The sequence below is a fragment of the Ursus arctos genome, unplaced genomic scaffold (assembly GCF_023065955.2).
Source record: "Ursus arctos isolate Adak ecotype North America unplaced genomic scaffold, UrsArc2.0 scaffold_18, whole genome shotgun sequence".
Lineage (NCBI taxonomy): Eukaryota > Metazoa > Chordata > Mammalia > Carnivora > Ursidae > Ursus > Ursus arctos.
Genome location: NW_026622852.1, coordinates 54851606 through 54872470, shown reverse-complemented (window position 1 = coordinate 54872470; position 20865 = coordinate 54851606). Strand labels below are relative to the sequence as shown.

The 20865-nt window shown below is 43.7% G+C and overlaps 1 protein-coding gene across 16 annotated transcripts in view; it reads left to right on the top strand.

The window, feature by feature from the left end:
* The first annotated feature begins 2173 nt into the window (after positions 1–2173).
* Positions 2174–20865, top strand: part of FNBP1 (formin binding protein 1) — a 133190-nt gene continuing 114498 nt past the window's right edge. For 11 of the 16 annotated variants that reach the window (XM_048223411.2, XM_048223409.2, XM_048223407.2 and 8 more), the window contains exon 1: positions 2174–2464. In XM_048223411.2, coding sequence (XP_048079368.1) covers positions 2441–2464 — 24 coding nt within the window. In that variant the 5' untranslated portion in view covers positions 2174–2440. The remainder of the gene's footprint in view (positions 2465–20865) is intronic. The other 5 variants (XM_048223410.2, XM_048223405.2, XM_026514180.4 and 2 more) reach the window with 1 other exon arrangement.

Sequence of the window (20865 nt, the reverse complement as noted above, 5' to 3'; positions counted from 1 at the left end):
TTTTTTTTTTTTTTTTTTTTTTTGCTGGCTTCTCTTTATCCTGAACTGTGTTTGTTTCCAATGCCTTGAGATCAGTGGTGCCTTCTTTCTTTCTTTCTTTCTTTCTTTCTTTCTTTCTTTCTTTCTTTCTTTCTTTCTTTCTCGAAAGATCCTGACATTTTCAAACCTTTTCCAGATACGGCCCAAACTTAATGAAGTTAAAGATATTTGCAGTGTGGTCTAGTTAACCTGGTTCCATATAGTTCTTCTACCGTGGCTTCTGATGGATTCCTATAACTCTTTCCTGCTTACTCACCTTAAAAGATTTCACTGTCATGTGGTCTTTTTTTTTTCTTCTGCTGTCCCTTCCTTTTCTTTCCCTGCCTTAGAGCAGCAGGTTGTTTTTCCTCCTGATTAGCATATTTTCACAAGTGGTCACTCTGTTTTTGAGAAGTCTCCAATAACTCAGTCAAGATTAGATCATCGTATTTAGAAAAATATATAAGCGTCGGCAGGAAGGAAAGTTGAGTTGATTACTGAGCAAGGTCTTGTAAGCTAACCTGCATTTCACTTACCATTTCCAAATAGCAAACTAAATTGTGAGACATTGTTTGCAATTCTAAGCCCTCCAACTCACTCTGGCTATTAATCTGCCTTGGGAGTGAGTGCCTGGCCATCCTGATTGTTATATATCTAGTGGGCTCTGGAGTGAAGAGTTCTCAGACCCGGCAACAGTGAGAGCAAAATATTTAAACACACACACTAAAAACAAATGAGTAGGGGGAACTTGTAACTGAAAAAAGACAGACCAAAACAGTTTTGACAGTTTAAATTTATTGTTAACTGTGTCCAACAAAGGAAGTAGACTTGTAGGTTTATCTGCAAGGGCTTTCAGCTCCACCCTTTCGTGGAGGAGAATGATAAAACTTGTTGAGGCTGCTGGTGGTGGGGTGGTAGGTATTGGAGAGCTGCATCATTGTGCAGTATTTCTAAAATGGGGCCCATTTCAGTTCAAAGTTACTCAGAAAAGTCAGTAGTATTAAATAAGAGAGAAAAGTTGAGGAGAATGGGCCCAGTGATTCAGAAGAAAGTTGGAACTGCAAAAATTAAACATAATTTGTTGGAAATATTTGTGTAGACCTTTGGAACAGAGAAAAGGGGAGTTTCTACTTAAAAATCAATTCTCGGGGTGCCTGGCTGGCTCAGTCGTGGGAGCTTGCGACTCTTGATCTCAGGGTTCTAAGTTCGAGCCCCACCTTGGGTATAAGAGATTACTTAAAATCTTAAAAAAAAAAAAAAAAAAAAAAAAAAGTCTGCTCTCAGTTTCCCAACCATGGGCCCAGTAACAGGTGCTCATCTCCTGATCCTCACCAGCACAGGGGAAGATGGATGGTTACCACCTCTATGTGGCAGGCGGGGGCTCTGAGCTTTTAGAGAGGTGGAGTCACTGTCTGAGGCCACCCAGCTAGTACTTGCGGGAGGCTGGATTGGAACCCAACACGTTATCTGTGGACCCAGCGTTTTTGCCACTAAGCGGCAACGTGATTTCACGTCTGAGCGATTCTTGGCCGAACAAGTTGGGAACCACTGGTTTCAGAGATTGGAAATCACTGGTTGTACGCCCCTGGATTCCCTCCCCAGCCGCTCGGAGCTGCTTGGTCGCTCTTGGCCTCGACGTCCCTATCTGTATCCTCCACACACATCACCGAACCAGGCCCCACTCCCATCGCGCAAGGCTGCAGGGCACCTCGGGCCTCCGCGGCTGCTAGGCGGTGGGGAAAGAGCATCCCGAGGGAACTCTGGTCGGCGCGAATGGCTGCCAAGGAAAAGTATTGTCCTTAAGTCCAAATTGGTGCTTGGCGCGGTGGAGCAACCTCAGGCCGCGGTAGAGCACCGGTAATAACAGGGGCCGGCTTCGTTCAAAGGCGAGAGGTGGTTCGAAGAGCAGGGAGTGTGGTCGCTAATAATAAAGAAGTCGGTGGGGACAGTTCTCGCGGTTCCCGGTCCCGGCCGCCCTCTCGCCTCCCTCTGCGTCCTTCTGGACCCCTGGGCGGCGCGGCCCTGGCGGAGGGCGCCCCGGAGGAGGGTGGGCCGGGGGCGGGGGCGGGGCGCGCGCGTGCGCGAGCTGTCAGGCCGGCCCCGCCCCCGGCGCGGCACCGCCCCTCCCTCGCTTCCCCCTCCCTCGCTTCCCCCTCCCCTCGCTCTCCGGGTGTGGGGCGGGCTGGCGGGCGCTGCGGCGGCCGCGGCGGCGCTTCCTCGGGCCATTTTGCTGAGGAGCGACGGGGAGGAGGAGCTGCTGAGGAGACCCAAGGCGAGGAGCGGCGAGCCAGAGGAGGCGGCGGCCGCGCGCGCACCGGGCTTTCCTCGATCTCGGGGATCTCGAGGGGCGAAGGGATCGCCGGGGAGGGGGACCGGAGAGCCGCGCCAGTTGCGCGGCGCGCCCCTTCCCGCCCCCTGCACCATGAGCTGGGGCACCGAGCTCTGGGTGAGTGAGGGGCCGGGCCCGCCGGGCTTGTGGGGGGGAAGGTGCCTGGCGCGCCTGGGCAGGAGGCGCGGGCCAGGCTGCCTCGGTGGGAGGCGATGGCGCGCTGGTCAGGGTCTCCGCGGCCTGCGAAGGAGACGCGGGGCTGGGTGCCCCTCGTCGGCCTCGGCCAGAGCAGGAGGTGCAAGCCAGATTCGCCCTTCCGAGGCGAGGGTAGCTGGTGTGGGTCCTTGGCCGCCGGAGGAGGGGGCACGGATCCGGGTCCCCCCCGCGGCCTGAGGAGGGGGCGCCGTTGTGGGGCCCCTCGGCGGCCTGAGTAGCGGGTGCGGATCTGGTCCCCCCCCAGCCGCCTGAGGAGGGGGCGCGAATCTGGATCCCCCGGCGGCTGGGGTAGGGGGCACAGACCTGTGTCCCCCCACCCCGGTGCTTGGGTAGAGGTCTGGGTCCCTCCCGGCGGTCTGGGCAGGAGGTGCGGATCTGAGTCCCCACGGGGCCTGAGGAGGGGGCACGGATCTGGGTCCCCCGGGCGGCCCGGGCAGGGGGCGCGGGCCGGCCTCCCTCTCCCCGGCGCCCCGAGGCCAGTGTGGTGTGCGGAAAGAGCAACCTTAATCCCTCGGGGCGAGTAACCGACGCGCGGCTGACCAGCTTCGAGGGGGGCGTGGAGGCCCTCGGATTTTCCGGGCTGCTTTATTTGTTCGGGCGCCCCAGCCGCGAGTGCCTAGGGCTGTTCTCCCAGTGGAGGTGCGGGCCGCTCTGGCGCTTCTCTCGGGGGCGGGGCGGCCTCGGCCGGGCTGGGTCTCAGGTCTTGGGTTTTGGGGTACAGCGGCGAGAAGTGGTGTCTTCCCTCTAAAGGCGAGGACTTTTGACCTGTGGCGGCGCGGGGCGCACTTGCAGTTCTAGAGGAGCAGCTCAGATCTTGGATTTGCGGTGGTGACTGCGGCGTTTGGCCTGGAGCGGAAAGTAATCGGAGTTAGGGGGACATTCGTGTGACCACGTTCAGGAGGAGGCATTCGCGGGAGAAATCATTCTCATTGCTCGGAGGAAACAGTTTAAAATGGGGAAGGTTGGCGGCGAGGGGAGTGCTGTGAGATCCTTAACCTGGGGCTGCGGATAGGTAAACACGATGCGCGGTGTCTGGAACCTCTTGCTGGAAGCTCTCTTCCCGGAGCCGGGGCGACCAGGGGATGCCGAGGCAGTGCACAGGCCATCCCCGGGAAGGAGAGGCTGTGGCTGGTGGAATGGAGCTTGTTTCTCTGGTTTCCCGGGGAAATCACTGGGTAAGGGACGGGCAGTGCAGTGTCCAGGGGGAGGAGTGGATGAAATCTCAATCATTGCACTGAAATGTTCTCAAGATGAGCCATTTCCCATGGTGAGCTCGGAAAGTGCCTCCTTTCGGAATTCCATTTGTAAAGGGTGTGGAGGAGAAAGTGTGGGGTGGTGGTTGCTGTCTGAGCCCCGGCCAAGAAATCTCACGTCAAAATAAAACAAGGTTAGAGCAGCTATAGAAACAGAGCACATCCTCCCTTAAATTTTTTTTTGTTTTAATTGTTTTTACATAACCTTTTCTTAGGCTCAGAAACAGCTAGTGTCATTGACACCAAAATCCTGAAGGCAATAGCTTCCTTAAATTAGAGTGATTCATTTTATAAACATCCTCTGTCTAAGGGACTCAAGATTTCGGCTGATGTTTACCAATACTCATTTTAAAAATAAAATAAGTGATGGTTTTAAATATTTGTACATACCTCCTTAGGCAAAATCTATCATTTAAGTGCAGTGTTGCTTTCCTCTTCCATTCCTTCTCCACTCCTTTTGGGCCTTCTTAGCTTATCTGGGGTGGGGGAACAAATCAGAAGTAAATTTTATCGAGATAAGAAAAATGCTGGCACGATTTCTTTTTGCTTGTTCAAACAAGAGAAAGGGATTGTGGAGGAAAAAATACAATATTTTTTGAGTGCAATAGGTGGGGTTAAAGGGACAGAACACAACGTGATGTTCATGAATGGTGTAAAAGGTGATGGGGAAAGAGAAGGTAGCTATGGGAAGAAAATGTAGAGTAGCTCCAATCGCCTTCATCGTTTTGTACACTTCTCTCAGGGGGCAGAGGGGTGGGAGGGAAAGCAAAGACAATTTTGTTGAAAATAAATAGGAACCAGAATATCTGTGATATATGATACGAAGTCTTGATTTGATTCAAAATAAATTGGGGTAGGGATGTCGGCAAAACAGCAGTCGTCACAAGCTGGTAATTGTTGAAGCTGGGTCATCGGCATGAAAGGGCTCATGATACTATTCTTTCTACTGTGTATGCTTGGAATTTTCTACAATAAAAGTAAGTGGAAAAGATTTTTAAGGAGGGGTGTGTGTACTACTTGAAAAATTTTTTCAGTTGCTAAGTTTACAAGAAAGAACATATCAGTTAAGAGTTTTATATACCAAGTATATGTCAATGAAGAATCACCAAAAAAAGCATTTCACTTGCGTATGGGCTTTTGGGCTTGAGTGGCTTAGTTTGATAGGGGGAAAGGAATAAACACATTATTTGCGCTGGTGAAAGAAGTGCAATATTTTGAGTTTTAAGGTGAAATACCAAGAAGTATAAGGGCAACAAAATGTCTCTTTTCCGCTGCTTTATTTTATTAGTATTTGAGATTTTTTTTTTAATTGGAATAATGAAGGATTCTGAAAAACAAGCTTCCAGTCCTTCAGTGGTAAGAAGCTGGGTCAAGTGCCGTGTTGGGCAGCGCCGGACCGCCCAGCGCAGAGCAGTCATTGAGGGTTTTCCTTGAATGGTGGCTTGGACTCATGCACGTGGGTAATGAGATAACGACGGGGTGCAAAAGCCTAAGTTGGTAGAATTATGTGTCTAGGTGGAGGGAGGCTGCGCTATGGTTTGGATGGGCATGAGTTATTTGTAACAGGTGGTTGCAGCTTTCATCGACCTTCACAAATGCCACCAGGTTTTACCCATATTTTAGGACTTCAGTCAAGATCTGCACAGGCTTATAAAACCTATGGGTTTCTAACGGGCACTTTACACGAAAGGCCTGCTCTTAAGGCACGTCCTCCTTTTAGGTGAGATAAAACCTTCCTCTCTCTCTCTCTCTCTCTCTCTCTTTCTCTCTCTCTCTCTTTTTTAACACCTCTGTAGAGGTAAACTTTCATATTCCAGGAAACTTTGAGAAATCATGAAATGTTAGGAAGTTATCATACCACTATAAAAATGAGCTCAAACCCATAATTTGTAGTAACTTTATTGGATTTGTTTGTATTTAAATGGAGGCTTTCTATTTTTGTGTCAGAAGGTCATAACAAAGTAAAAATGGCTGTTTTAAAGTGATTAGGATATAATTAGTTTCTGTACAACTCTTAATACTAGTCCCTTTTGGTTTAATTTTTTTGTGTGTGTTTTTACTTTTTTTTTTAATTTTTAATTTTAAGTTAACTCCGCATCACACATGGGGCTCGAATTCACAGCTCTACTGGCTGAGCCAGCCAGGCCCCCACCCCATATTATTCCTTAATTTTTTAATTGAGCAACTACTGTGCAAGATACTGACCTAACTCATGTTATATATGTCGGAGGATATCTACTTATTTTGGTGAAAGCATATAAAGTAGGTTTTAACTCTAGTCTGCCAAGCCAGAGACCAAAGAGAGATTTATGTTTCTAAGATTAACCAGAATGCCTTTACTCAAGCCTTTGTTACAAAAGGTAATGTTAATAGTGTAAATTGATTGCACTGATTGCACAGACTTGTTGAAATTGTGACTGGTCATTGTAGAAATGGCCAAGCAAGAATTTCCATTTGAATAAAACTTGTCTGTTACTTACTTACTCAGGAGAGGGAAGTGACAAGTTACTGAAGTATCACTTCAGCTTTTTATTCATTTGCTCATTAATGCAAAGTATAAATAAACCCCACTGGAAATTTTAGCTTTCCTCATAATTATTCTAATTTTCACTGCTAACAAATGACTAAGTGACAGAACCTCGTTTTGTGGTCTCCCAGTGTCCTCTCTGCCATCTTCATTGCTTTACTTTGGTGCTACTAAGAAACACGGTAGCCCAAACTATCAAAAGGAAGAAAGCAAGCAGAGTGATTTTTCTAACCTGAGTTTCCAGGACAGTGCCAGGCATGCACTGTACGTTCCACAGTATGTTGAATATGGTGATATTAATTGTGGTGTGCACTTTTTAGAGGCAACAGTGAAAGAGTTCTCTACCAACTATACTGAGAACAATGCTTGCCTCATAGTAGGAGTTCAGTAAATATTTATTGAATAAACGAATGGATCCTTTTTTCCCTTTTGTTTTAACATTTGCTTTTTTAAAGTAACGGGAGGGTAATTTTAACACCTTTCTGCCCTTTCGCAGTTGTAAACATTTTTGATAACTCTAGGCACCTTTTTTTTTTTTTTAAATAGACTTCGTTTTTTAGAGCCATTTTAGTTTCACAGCAAAATTGAATGGAAGGTACAGAGATTTCCCATATACCCCCAGCCCACAGATACGCACTGTCTAGGCACTTACTTTTAAAGTAAGGCTTGAAGATTTATCTCCTCTGCCGTTCATGGCTGCTTTGCTGGCTATGTATGTGTGTGTTTGATATAAGAACACTTTAGAGTGAGTTCAAATTGTAAACTAGGCATTGCTGATTCTTTCTTAATCTTGGAGTAATTGACATCCTAGTTCCAGGTTTGGGAGAATGATTACCTCTTCTTACTGTAGAATGCTAAATGTAGGGCGGGATTCACGACTCATAGCTCTTCTGCTTTTTGTTCTTAACCATTCAGAGATTTCCATTTGGGATAAAACATAGCAAGACCAACAGGGGAGACATTCATTACTGCCAGATCTGCGGTGAGTGGAGCAGAACTGCCTGAGAAGATAGGCTGAGTGGAGTTTACTTCTGGCATCCCTGCCTTGCCATTAAAATAGGCTTTGCACCACCTTTTCTGGTTAGTAGTTATCGAGCAAAACGTGGGAGGTCTGGCAGTCTCGATTCGGTCGTCAGCTTGTTGCCTTCACTTTTTACTCTAGACATAATCCTGAAAATTTGTTTAAACTGCATTTTTGGTCAGTGACACTGTACTTCAAGCACTGTAACAGTTTTGTGACTGTCTGTGCTTACTGTATAACCACGTTATAAGTCTTGATTTACATCGGTGCAACACGGAAAATGCTCTTTGGAGGACTATTCAAGTATCACCCACTTCCTAGCTAAAGCTAATATTGTGTTTCCTGCAAGTATTACTCATACTTGTTTCATCAACACCACCCACATTTAAAAACAAGGCTTTATTTTGACACTTAAAAATTGCAAGCTACCAAGAATACATGAATGCCCTGGGAAATTAATCTAATTAGATTTTAGAATGTGGGTGTGAAATCTTCTAGAATTAGTGTTTATAATGAAATATTTGTTTCCTTTTTTAGTAATGTACACTCATACTAGTTTCAGGCTAGTAATGTGTCTAGTTAAAAAATGTTAAAATCAGGGGCATCTGGCTGGCTTGGTCAGTAGAGCATGTGACTCTTGATCTCGGGGTCGTGAGTTCGAGCCCCACGTTGGGTGAAGAGATTACTTAAGAATAAAATCTTTTAAAAGTGTTAAAATCATAAAAGGCCAAATATGTATATTATATTAGAGAATTAGTTGAGAAAATACAAGTTGGTTTTTTTTTTTTTGAGAGTATATAAGTTTTTAATATTGGTTAATCATGGTCTTCCAGTTGGACCAACTTTTTTTTTTTTTAAGATTTTTTATTTATTTATTTGACAGAGATAGAGACAGCCAGCGAGAGAGGGAACACAAGCAGGGGGAGTGAGAGAGGAAGAAGCAGGCTCCCAGCGGAGGAGCCTGATGTGGGGCTCGATCCCAGAACGCCGGGATCACGCCCTGAGCCGAAGGCAGACGCTTAACCGCTGTGCCACCCAGGTGCCCCGCAACTTTTAACTCATAAATCTCATCCAATTTGTAAATTCTGTGTTAAATTTATGGAAAGCTTAAACAACTTCAGTTGTTCCATACTAGAAATAGATTTAAACCCACCCCCTCAACAACAAAAAGATGAAACTTCCAATTTCTTGTTGCAAAAGGTATAATACCTGTTCACATTTAAGCTGTAATATCACAATAGCTATATTGTACTTTTTTGAAATTTAGAACATGCCATTCTAGTAATTAGAATGAAGGTTTTATGAAGAATTAGCTCTTAGACTAACATCAGTGGTTTTAGTGTATAAAGTTCGACAGGTATGGTCCCCATTTGTAATTCTCTCCCCTCTTGATGGGTTGTAAAAGTAGAAATTGCTTCTAAATTGCATAAACTCTACAGTTGTTGTAATATTTTCACTTGCACCATGCCCTGTAGCCTTACACACTATCGAGTAGTCGTCATCCACATTGCTGATTATTATTGAGAACTTACCATGTCCCATGTGCTGTACAAAGTGTTTTCCATCCATCATCTCATTTATTCTTCCCAAGAATCCAGTGAGGTGGGGCACCTGGGTGGCTCCGTTGGTTAAGCATCTGCCTTCTGCTCAGGTCGTGATCTCAGGGTCCTGGGATCAAGCCCCACATCAGGCTTCTTGCTCAGCGGGGAGCCTGCTTCTCCTTCTTCCTCTGCCTGCTGCTCTGCCTGCTTGTGTGCTCTCTCTCTCTCTGTGAAATAAATAAATAAAATCTTAAAAAAAAAAAAAAAAAGAATCCAGTGAGGTAAGTACCATTCATGCCAGCATCTAGGAAGAAGATGCTGAGAAGGAGTTAGGAGTGCAGGGTTTTATTGGGAAGTAACACACACCTGTGAAGGGAAGAGGGAGGAAGTGTGGTTGGAAGTGGGAGCCACTGGACCAGGATGCAGCCTGAGAAAGTCCCTACCAGCTCCAGAGCAAAGATTACCCATTCAAGGAATCTCACATTGGACAGAAATGGCCAGGCTGTTGTAGTGCCTTGCATGTTCATTGGCCAAGGGCCGCCCCAAGAACAGTGTGACCTTAGTCGCCATCTTGCTCAGTCTTTAGTTGGTGGCTGCCGCAAGAAGACCGTGACCTTGGCTCACAAGATAAGGCAGCCCCTGTAGTCTGCTAACTATACTCCTTGCTGCTGGGCAGCAAATTCTTTCTGGAAGGCGGACATAAGTGGCATATCTCTGCCCTGGCCACAGCCACACCATTAACGTCCCCTTTTATAAGAGAGGAAATTGAAGCTCAGAAGGGCAAAGTAACTTGCCCAAGTTCACAGGGTAGGAAGCAGAGATTCAATTCCACATCTCTGGGATATAAGAGCCCTCTTCCTCAGCCTTTAAAATTTTTTTAAGTTCAGGGGCCCCTGACTGGCTCAGTTGGTAAAGAGCGTGCAACTCTTGATCTCAGGGTTGTGAGTCGAGCCCCACGTTAGGCATAGAGATTACTTAATAAAAAGTAAATTAAAATAAATTTAAAAAATAAAAATTTCTAAGTTAATGCCTTCGAAAAATTGTTACTGTTTAAACTTTTTATTATGGACATTTTCAAACACACTTACATTAAGTAATATTATGAGCCCTTACGTACACATATCCAGCTTGAAGGTAATCAATATGTTGGCGTTCTTGTCTCATCTTTTTGGCCCCACGTGGTATATTTAGAGCCCTTGGTTTTCTCCACCACCTATTGTCATGCTAGCCTGCTACCTCACTTTTCTAATATATCTTTTATTATTTATTTACTTATTTTTAGAGAAAGAGAGGGAGTAGGGGAGGGGCAGGGGCAGAGGGAGAATCTTAAGCAGGCTCCATGCCCGTTGCAGAGCTGACCCTGAGAATCATGCATGACCTGAGCTCAACCAACCCAGCCACTCAGGGCTACCTCACTTTTCCGAGGAATCAGGCAGAGAACCAAAATTCTTCTGCCCATCTCTTAAAATGTGAAAACAGGAGAGAACCCAATTGTTAAGTACCCAGTGCACCTTTATTAGAGCATTTAAACGATCCTTTCATAAGCTAACAAGAACCGTGTGAGTTTAATAGCTTTCTCCGTTTTATAAATGAGTCTCAGAGCCGTGAAGCCACCGACCGGATCGTCAAACAACGAATGCTAGCACTCGTGCTACGGGTTTTGGGTTGGTTGTGTTTTGGGGTTTTTTTTCTTGACACTAGACAAATATAATTTGAAAACTGCATCTTCTGTATTCGTAGCTTGCAAGCCCTTTTCTACCCATCGCTCACTCATATTTCTCCATCAGTGATGTAGGTCTTGCTTTCTAAAACCTTTGCTATTACTCATATTGAGAAGCATTGAGAACCAGTGACTCACAGGGCTGAGTACTGCAGCCCCAGCGGAAACTGTTATGAATGAAGCATATATTCCAGCAGGTGTTTCGTGTGTGTCTAGTGATTCCCCCATTCTTTCAAATCCAGAGTTATTTGTTTCTCCTTTCTAATTTAGAGCAGTTAATTTGTAAAGGTATTAAGAGTAAGGTCAAGTTTCTGATTTCATTGTGTCCGCAAAGTATGTCTTGCTATAAAGTATTTTTGTTGTTGTTGAAAAGCATTTTTTTTAATTAAATTGGGAAAGAATGAAGAGGTTCTAGATATTGATCATTTGGGGGTGCCCCTGGCTGTCCCATGCAGGGCCTTCAAAGTTTTGGTTCTTGGGGACTAAAACAAAAACACTTTCCCTACTACCTATAGCAGAAGAAAACGTGGCACCTTTAAACGGATCTATTCCCTTTATACTTTTGTTTGCACAACCAAAACTGAGAGCAGGTTCCTGAAATGCATTAAAATACCCAACAGGTTCTTGGGAGAAATGGTGTGGGCGTTGCCAGGCGAGAGGGAAAGCACAGCAAGGCCCAGCTTGGGCTGTGCTCCTTGCCTAACCTAACACTTATTAGTGTTGGGCAAGCCCTCACATTCTGTTCCTTGGTTTCCCCACCCATAAAGTGGTATGATGATGCTTACTTCCTCTTCACAAGAAAGCAGAAAGGTGAGGGCTTGTTTGTAAAGTGCTTTGTGAGGGTTCAATGGGTAAATATGAATTAATATAATAATGGGAAGGAAAAAAGCCCTGTTCCTTGGAAACTAATTGCAGAATTCTCCTGCAAGCAGGATTCATGAAAAATGAGAAATTCACTGTCCTAGCCTTCTGGTTTTCACAGTAAAGTCTTTGTCCTTTGATTTAAAATTCTTTTTACGTGTTAACCATAAAATAATAGTAGGAAAATGCCTGGAAATCATTGCTTTGGAAAGGAAGTATGGATTTTAGGATACCATACACGTTTATCTCTTTTCTTTAAAAAAAATTTTAAGTATAAAATGCACTCCAGGGGGCACCTGGGTGGCTCAGTTGGTTAAGCATCTGCCTTCAGCTCAAGTTATGATCCCCGGGTCCTGGGATTGAGCCCCGGGTCAGGCTCCCTGCTCAGTGGGGAGTCTACTTCTCCCTTTCCCTCTGCTTCTCCCCCCACTCGTGTCCTCTCTCTCTTGAAGATAAATAAATAAAATCTTTTTTAAAAAATGCACTCCTAAACACTAACCATACTAATATTCAGCAATATACTTGGGTCTACTTAAGATATAATTTTAATGTTACCTCTCCAGGGGAAATAGTTTTGTTTGGCTATTATTACCACATCTTTTTAAAGTTATTCTGTGATTGGGGCCCCTGGGTGGCACAGGGGGTTAGGCATCTGACTCTTGGTTTTGCTCTGGTTGTGATCTCCAGGTCACGGGGTAGAGCCCCAGGTTGCTTCTTCTTTCTTCTCCCTCTGCCCTTCCCGCTCGTGCTCTTTCTCTCTCTCTCAAATAAATAAATAAACGTTTTTAAAATTCTTTTAAATAAAGTTATTCTGTCATATCACAAGAAAAAAATTGTAACTATGTATGTTAACTAGACTGTGGGGATCATTTCATAGTATATACAAACATGGAATCATTATGTTGTGTATCTGAAATCAATAACATTATATGTCAATTCTATCTCAATTTTTGAAAAAAGTTATACTGAAGTCACATTATTTTCCCCCAAAAGCTGGATGTTTGCTGCTTGAGACATATGATGAATTATTCTACCTAACGGCTTAGTTTGAGATTGACTTCTACTTAGCAAAGAAAACTAAGAAGCTTAAAAATATCTGCCTTAGGATGGATATATGTGGAAATGCCTGGCAATGTTTGGGCAAAGAAATTTGGATTTTATGAGTGTGTTTGTGCATGTAAAATATATTTTTCACCGTGACTTTAAATTTTTAGATTTAAATTTACTTGGCCTTAAAAGTAGGTTATCTAGTATTATTTGTTCTAGTTCTGTGGAAAATGTTGGTATTTTGATAGGGATTGCATTAAATCTGTAGATTGCTTTGGGTAGTATGGACATTTAAACAATATGGGACATTTAAACAGTAAAAAGCATTTGTATGGCGAAGGAAACCATCAACAAAGCAGAAGGACAACCTACTGAATGGGAGAAGATATTTGCAAATGATATATCTGATAAGGGATTAATATCCAAAATACATAAAGAACTTGTACAACCCAGCACCAAAAAAACCCCACAAACAATCCGATTAAAAATGGGCAGAGACCTGAACATTTTTCCAAAGAAGACATACAGATGGCCAACAGACACATGCAAAGATGCTCAACATCGCTCATCATCAAAGAAACGCAAATCAAAACCACAAAGAGATATTACCTTACACCTGTCAGAATGGCTAAAATCAAAAAGACAAGAAAGAACAAATGTCGGCGAGGACGTCGAGAAAAAGGAACCCTTGTGCCCTGTTGGTAGTAATGTAAATTGGTGCAGCCACCGTGGAAAACAGTACGGAGGCTTTTCAAAAAATTAGAAATTCAATTACCATATGATTCAGTAATTCCACTACTGGGTATTTACCCAAAGAAAACAAAAACTCTAAGTAGGCTCCACACCCAACATGGGGCTTGAACTCATGACCCTGAGATCAAGAGTCACCTGCCCTACTGACTGAGCCAGCCAGCTGCACTGAAAGCAAAAACTCAAATTTGAAAAAGATATGCACCCCTGTGTTTATTGCAGCATTATCTGCGATAGCCAAGATATGGAAGCAGCCCAAGTGTCCACCCATAGATGAATGGATAAAGAAGATGTGATATATAGACATATATAAAATGGAATATGACTTATCCATAAAAAAGAATGAGATCTTGCCATTGCAAGAACATGGATGGACCTAGAGGGTAAAATGCTAAGTGAAATAAGTCAGAGGAAGAGATACCATTTGATTTCACTCGTAGATGGAATTTAAGAAACAAAACAAACAATAAAACAATTTTAAATACAGAGAACAAGCTGAAGGTTGCCAGAAGGGAGGGGGTGGAGAGATGGGTGAGACAGATAAAGGGGATTAAGAGTACACTTACCCTGATGAGCACTGAGTAATGTATACAAATTATTGAAATATTGTATATCTGAAACTAATATAACACTGTATGTTAATTATACTTAAAAAAAAAAGATTTCTCCTTTGTACAATGAGGATTTAATCATTAAATAAAGAGAATAATAATGTTCCATTTTTTTTTTTTTAAATTGCGTTGTTCAGTTTTCAAAAGATACTAAGGTGTACATGAAGAGTTTCATCCTAGGAGAGATTTAATTCTTTTTTTTTTTTTTTAAGATTTTATTTATTTATTAGAGAGCAAGTGAGCACGAGCAGGGGGAGGGGCAGAGGGAGAGGGAGAAGCAGGCTCCTCACTGAGCAGGGAGCCAGACCCGGGGCTCCATTCCAGGACCCTGAGACCACGACATGAGCTGAAAGGAGACACTTAACCAACTGAGCCACCCAGGTGCCTGGATAGATTTAATTCTGGATTGCTATTACTGTTTTTGGTGAGAGGATCGGTGATGTTGGTCGCAAATAATTATGACTTTAGTCTGTAAAAGAAGAAACTAAGCACAATTAAAATTATATCAGACAAATGATACAGATGCGATGGGTATGATTGAGACGTCCATATTTTGTCCACAGTACCTGTTTTTTTTGAGCACGTACTAAGTGCCAAGACATAGTTTTTGTCCTGGAGTAGCTTAGAATCCAGTAGGGGTGCAGAAAGACAGACAAATTACAGTACAGTGTGACCAGGACTAAGGTGGGGTAGGTCCACGGGAATATGTACACAGGAGTATAACTTAGTTGAGGAAGTAGTGGCATCCATGTGGAATCCTGAAGGACTAGCTAATTACACAGGCAAAGTGGGGAGGGCAGGGGGAGGGGTCAGGTTGGGAGCGTGATCCAGACAAAGCCTTCCAGGAACAGGGAGTAAATGGTACGTCCAAAGGTCCATTGAGAGGAACCTAAAAAGGTAAACTGAGGTTGACAAGTATATGAACACTATGGATTTGAAGTGAGGAAAGCAGGTCACCACGTGGTCAGTTTTGTAGTCTCCCGACTGCAGGGTGGGGGTTGGACAGAAGCTAGATTGCCCTAGGCCCCACTAGGCTAACGGGCTGATCGGATTCATTGCACGGGCTGGAGTACAGAGCACCCCCTAGTATTATTCTTATATGGGTGGAATTAGGTTAGAATGAATTGCTGGGGAGCCTTGGATGCCTAGAGAAGATCTAGCCCGGTGCGTCTTGAGTGGCGAGCCAGGGGATTGGGAGGATGAGGCCAATTCACCACTTTGGCTTGTGGGTTAAAATAGCCTGTCGGGCTCAGGTCTTTTTGTCCCTCAGTTGGGCACAAAACCCAAACCTACAGTCACTTCTTTCTGCTCTTCTCTTTGTTTCTGCTCCGGTGCACAGCCTCGACAGGGTTTGGCCAAGGGTCTCTGCCTCAGCTTTATTAAGCTAACAGCTTTGGTATTTTCAGTATGCCTGGAGGTGACTCACGCTAACCAAATTCCCAAGACTGGTGAATAAGCCGAAATGCAGATTTTAAATTTATAATGAGAAGTATATCGTAAAGAGGCGAGCTGTTCATGTTTGCCGATCTGCACGTTTTCTCTCTGTAGGCTGATCTATGTGGAAAGCTAAATTCTATGCAAAGTTTCCTGGAGAGCATCAAATCAAAATAGATTTGGATGAATTTAATGGCTTGTGACATGAAGTTATGGAACCTAGGGCATCTGTCTCTTCTGGAGGGTAGATTTGCAATAAGGATAGAATAGAGTCTCGATGGTTCCCTTTTCTTTAATCTATTCTTTCTTTAGTGAGTCTACAGGGTATTTAATTCTGTTTAGACCTTTTTAATTCTAATCTCTGTTCAATCTGGCATCCCTGCGATTACACCCAAGTACCCAGATTCAATATTGAGTGTTGACCAACTTCTCACTTCACAGTATTTCCCAAACTGGCAAGTCTGAGAATCTGTCATTCGAAAAGCTCTCCTAGGTCATTCTGATGTGGCTTATGCGGCACAATTTCACATTTTGATTTCTTCTCATGCATTCTCGGTTTCTGCTCATTTAAATTCTTTACAAGAAATGGAAAATGTAGCCACATTTTGGAACTCCTTTCATACCCTGCCAACCAGTTACAAACATAACCATTCTAAGATACTCTTTGTTCTTTGTAGTTCTCTAGTTGTGATTTACTCAGGTACCGTCAAATCATCATTAATTCATTCAACAAATAGTATTGACCACTTACTCTAGGCCAGACATTATTCTAGGCAAAGGGAAAATGGCGGTGAACCAAAACGTAAAAAATATTGCCCTTATATGTGATCTTTCTATATATATATATCTCTTTTTTAAAGGTTTTATTTTTAACTCATCTCTACACCCAGTGCGGGGCTTGAACTCACAACCTGAGATCAAGAGTTGCATGCTCTACTGACTGAGCCAGGCAGGCACCCCTCTATATAATATATCTGATCACGGTGAACGCTGTGGAGAAAAATAAGTGTGTGAGATACTGGGAACTAAAGGATTAGGGTTGATGAGGAGGAGAACAAAAGTATCATGCTGGATATGTTGCAAGATGCCTATTAGATATTGAAGTATATTTAATGCCAAGTAGATAGTTAAATATATGCATTTGGAGCTCTGGGAACAGGTCCAGGCTGTTTGGGTCTGTTTGGGTCAGATTGCCCAATATATGTTTGGGTAATCAGAAAAACTAGAATTAAAATGGTAAAATTCTGAGCTCTCGTTATAGTGACATTCCTCCGAGCACTCTTTTTTTTTTAAGTGTATTATTATTATTTTTTAGTAATCTCTGTGCCAAACGTGGGGCTTGACTTGAACTCACGACCGGAGATCAAGAGTCGCACGTTGGTCTGACTGAGCCAGCCAGGCACTCCCCTCCAAGCACTCTTATTTAACTTTAGTACTCTGTCACTTAGCAAAACTGTCATAATACGCTGCCCTTTTGGACAGTGGCTGTTCTGTTTGCTGAACTGTTTACCTTACTGAGAATCGTTATGTGGGACTTGTTTTATATCCGGAGGAGTGTAGACTATTAAGAGTTGATTGGTTTTGTAAATTGTTATAAGAGCACAATAAACAGATCTTGAAGCTTTGATATGCTTAGAAGTAAAACTAATGTACCGTTTCACAAATGAGAAAAATAAAAATAAATGGCCACTGATGGGCATTCTGTTTTTGGTAATGATCAGAGAAGTTAATGTCACACATGCATCATGTTAATAGGGTGTTGCAGACGGTCTAGTAGGGTAGACTACCTTCTGAGAGCGGCCTGTGAGCTTGTTCTGACATTTGGAGATGAATAGGGAACATTCCGAATTAATTCACAGCTGGTTGACTGAGATCTCTGTTGTACCTGATATTGTTTAATTTTCCTCTTTCTATTTCTCAGAGATAGTTTAAAATTGGTAATACTGGATCATCAAATCAAATCAGCTTTGGGGGGAGCTCTACTTCGAATGGTGACATCTGTTTTGCAAAGATTACCATAACAGTATCGCCCATTTCACATGTTCTTTAAAAAAAAAAAAAAAAGATTTTATTTATTCATTTGAGGGAGAGCAGAGGTGAAGGGAAGGGGAGGGAGAGGGCTGGGGGGTGGAGAAGCAGACTCCCTGCTGAGCAGGGAGCCCAACATTGGGCTCGATCCTAGGACCCTGAGATCCTGACCTGAGCCAAAAGCAGATGCTTAACTGCTCGTTCTTAGAATGTGACTCCTTCTGTTCAGAGGAGGGAGAGGGCTTATATCTCTTTCTCTTGAACCTTGGCAGATCTTTGGAAGACCTTGACCCACAGGGTATGGCAAAAAGATGCCCTGTGACCACAAATATGGTGTGCACTTTTGCCTTGCTCTTTCGGGATGTTACTCTTAGAACCCAGGACCGCCTTGTTAGGAAGCCCAGACAGTCCATATCGACAGATCGTATGAAGAAGCCGACTGTAGAGGTTCCTGCTGACAGCCCAGTAGAGGTCTTAGCTAACAGTGACAATGAGCTGCCAGCCATATGAGTGAAAGGCTTCCAGATGATTCTAGCCCTCCGCCATCGAGTCCCCACAGCCTTTCAAGCTTTTTCATGTGGGGCCCCAACCACAGCGGAGTTGACCCATAATAAAATGGCTCTTTCCCACTAAGTTTCAGGGGTGATTTATTTTACAATTATACCTGGAACAATATCCTTGGATGTCATAGTAGATAATAGTAACACTGCCCCTTCTCTATTTATGCAACAACAGGGCTACCACATATCCGCTTATTCTACCCTAAAGAGAAAAATAAGATCACTTTCTTTTTGAAGAAATCCCTCGGAATATGAAATTAAAAAGTGGAAGAACGTTAATAAAAACATTAAAGATAGATTTTTATACTTATTTTCTCTGAAGGTGATGGGATAGGAAACTGAGAAGCTCTGACGTGAAGACTTGTGGGAAAAAAGAAACTCCTTAGTTTATTCTAAGGTTCTCGTCACAAGATTGTGCACTTTGAATACAGTGATTGTGTGTCATTCTTTATAAAATCACAGTTCGTACTTTATGGTCATAGCCATCCCCCTGCAGAAGACACCTCCCTGCGATTCCCTTTGGTAGGAAATCATTTTGCCAGTTTTTCTCCCCCAAATCCATCTCCCCTTTGAGATGGAAGCCATGCCGATCCACCTCAGAAGTGTTGATTGAGGAATATCAAATAAAAGGCAAATTTTTCTCGACTTTGGCTTTTGAAATCCAATCAGCGTTCTGGAGACAATGCATCTGCCAGATTAAGGCTAAACATACAGACCTAGTTCTGTCCCGGCTACTCTGCTCACTCTGTGTTTTTACTCTCTGAGTGAGGGACTTGGGCTAGATAGTCTCTAGTGGGTGCTTATTTAAAAATTGCTCTATTTTTATTTTCACAAGACTTCTACTACTTAGTATGCCATATTGTTCAAGAGTCTGGAGCCAGACTGCTGGGTCCATAGCCTGATCCTAACTAGCTGACTAATTCTGGGCATGTCGTCTAACCTCAGTTCCTCCATCTATAAAATGGGGATAATCGTAGTGCCTCCTTGATAAGTTCAGTGAGAATATCGAGTGAGTTAATGAATAGTTAAGAGCAGTAAATGTCTGACACAATAAGCTATATGAGCATTGGCTGTCATTAGTCACTTTATGGGCTGCTGGTTGTGACGATATTTCATTCATGTCTTGAATCTCATGTCCAGAAGAAACCGAATGGGCATTTCCTTATTAGGGATGTACAAGTGATCAACGAATGGGGTATAAACTAGACCGTGCGACCTCAAGTCCCTTCCACTCAAGTATTCTAAGGTAACCCGAGTTCCGGGATCAATGGACACTGAGGAAGTTAGTTGCCCTCGGAGTACTAGTGCGTCGTAAGCAGGGAACGCATCAATGTCAATTACGGTAGAGTAGCTACTTCCAAGGCCAGAAACTCTACAGAGAAGTTTTATGTATCGTTCCCACACTGTAGCTCAAAGAAATGCTAATAATGTTAATAGGGGGTTTGTAAAAGGTTCAACAACGCAAAAAGTGACACATAAATAGAATCATTGGACACATTCCTTAAGTTGTCAGGCACTCTGTACGTGGATTGAGTGTCTTGGGTGTGACACCGTCGACAAAAATATCAGGGACTGTTTTGCTCAACAAGGACGTTTTGGCCGAGAAACCTGAATGGCTTGTCGTTTGATTTATTTGTCACTTTGGTAGATCAGCAAGTAATTAAGGGAGGTAAATAATGCCATTCCAGAAAGACTATCGGTAACCAGGTGCTTCCTTTCTAGATGAAAATACTGATGAAATCTAGATGAAAATCAACCACCTAATGGATGAATGCAGACTGATGGCTTCTTTCTTCTTCACTTTCTGGATTTCGTTGGCTATGAAGCACCAGTAATTGTCTGAGTCAATTAGAGGGGAAGGAAACTCTCAAGAAGAGTTGGAAGCAGTTGGCTGAGATGAAAAATGGTCTTGATGAACTCCAAGCAGATCTAGAGTTTACCTTTGATTATTTAAAAAAGATTGAAAACTCTAATAAAGTCGATTTGCAGAAATGTCAGTCGTGTTCAGTGAGGTATCCCCAATAGATGGTGAACTATAAGAAAGATCTGTTTGTTTAAAAACAAGTAGTCGTTGTCCGTGGCACAGACCCCACCCAGATCCCGTGGCTGGAGTGTGCAGGCTGGCCGTTCAATGATTGCCAAGGTAGGCCACGCTGAGGATGACACTCATCTTGGTTTCTCAGGGTCGCAGAGACCAGGGTGGCTCAAAGGGAGATTCAAGGATACTGTTGTATGTACTGTTTACTTGGTAGTCTGAACTGTGCGTCAATCCTTAGGGACCAGGCAATCTCATAGGGAGTGAAAATAAAGCAAGCAAAGGAGAACAGGCAGAGCCTGGGGGAATGTCGGATTTGCTAATGTGGATGGAAGGCTGAGTTCAGGGAAATCAGGTGAAAGGCTAAATGCCCAGAATAAAAAAATGACCCATTCTTTGGATACTGTAGGCAGCTCCAAGGGTGCTGTGGGGAGAACACTTAGGAACCTGGATTGCCTAATACGGACCGAGTAGGGGAGTCTCAGACCTGAGTGCAGGCCTAACAAGGCCCGAAAGTCTCAGAGTTACTGCTAAATTTAGACAACCCCTAGCATACTGTTTCTTCGAGCCGCTAGTGGCTCGTCATCCTTAGGCAAGCCAGCCTGCGTGTGCCTTGGCTCCTACTGCTTTGTGGTAGCTTTGCCCTCCGCCAGGAGAGCGCCTGTGCTAGGTAGCCCTGGCCCTTCCCCTCCTCCTGCCAGCCCTACTTGCAAGCAGTTTCGTTTCAATGACATCCTTCATGTAGTTACACACTAAAATGAACTCTGACAGTTAGCATGCTGGAAGTCTCTGTTAAAGAGGCAAAACCGGGGAAAAGTTGTGGCCTCCGAAGCATGTCTTATTTCTTAATTCTTCATGTATTTTTGAATAAGCAGCTTGTGCCCGCGGTACATATTTCTCCCAGTCATCGCTTC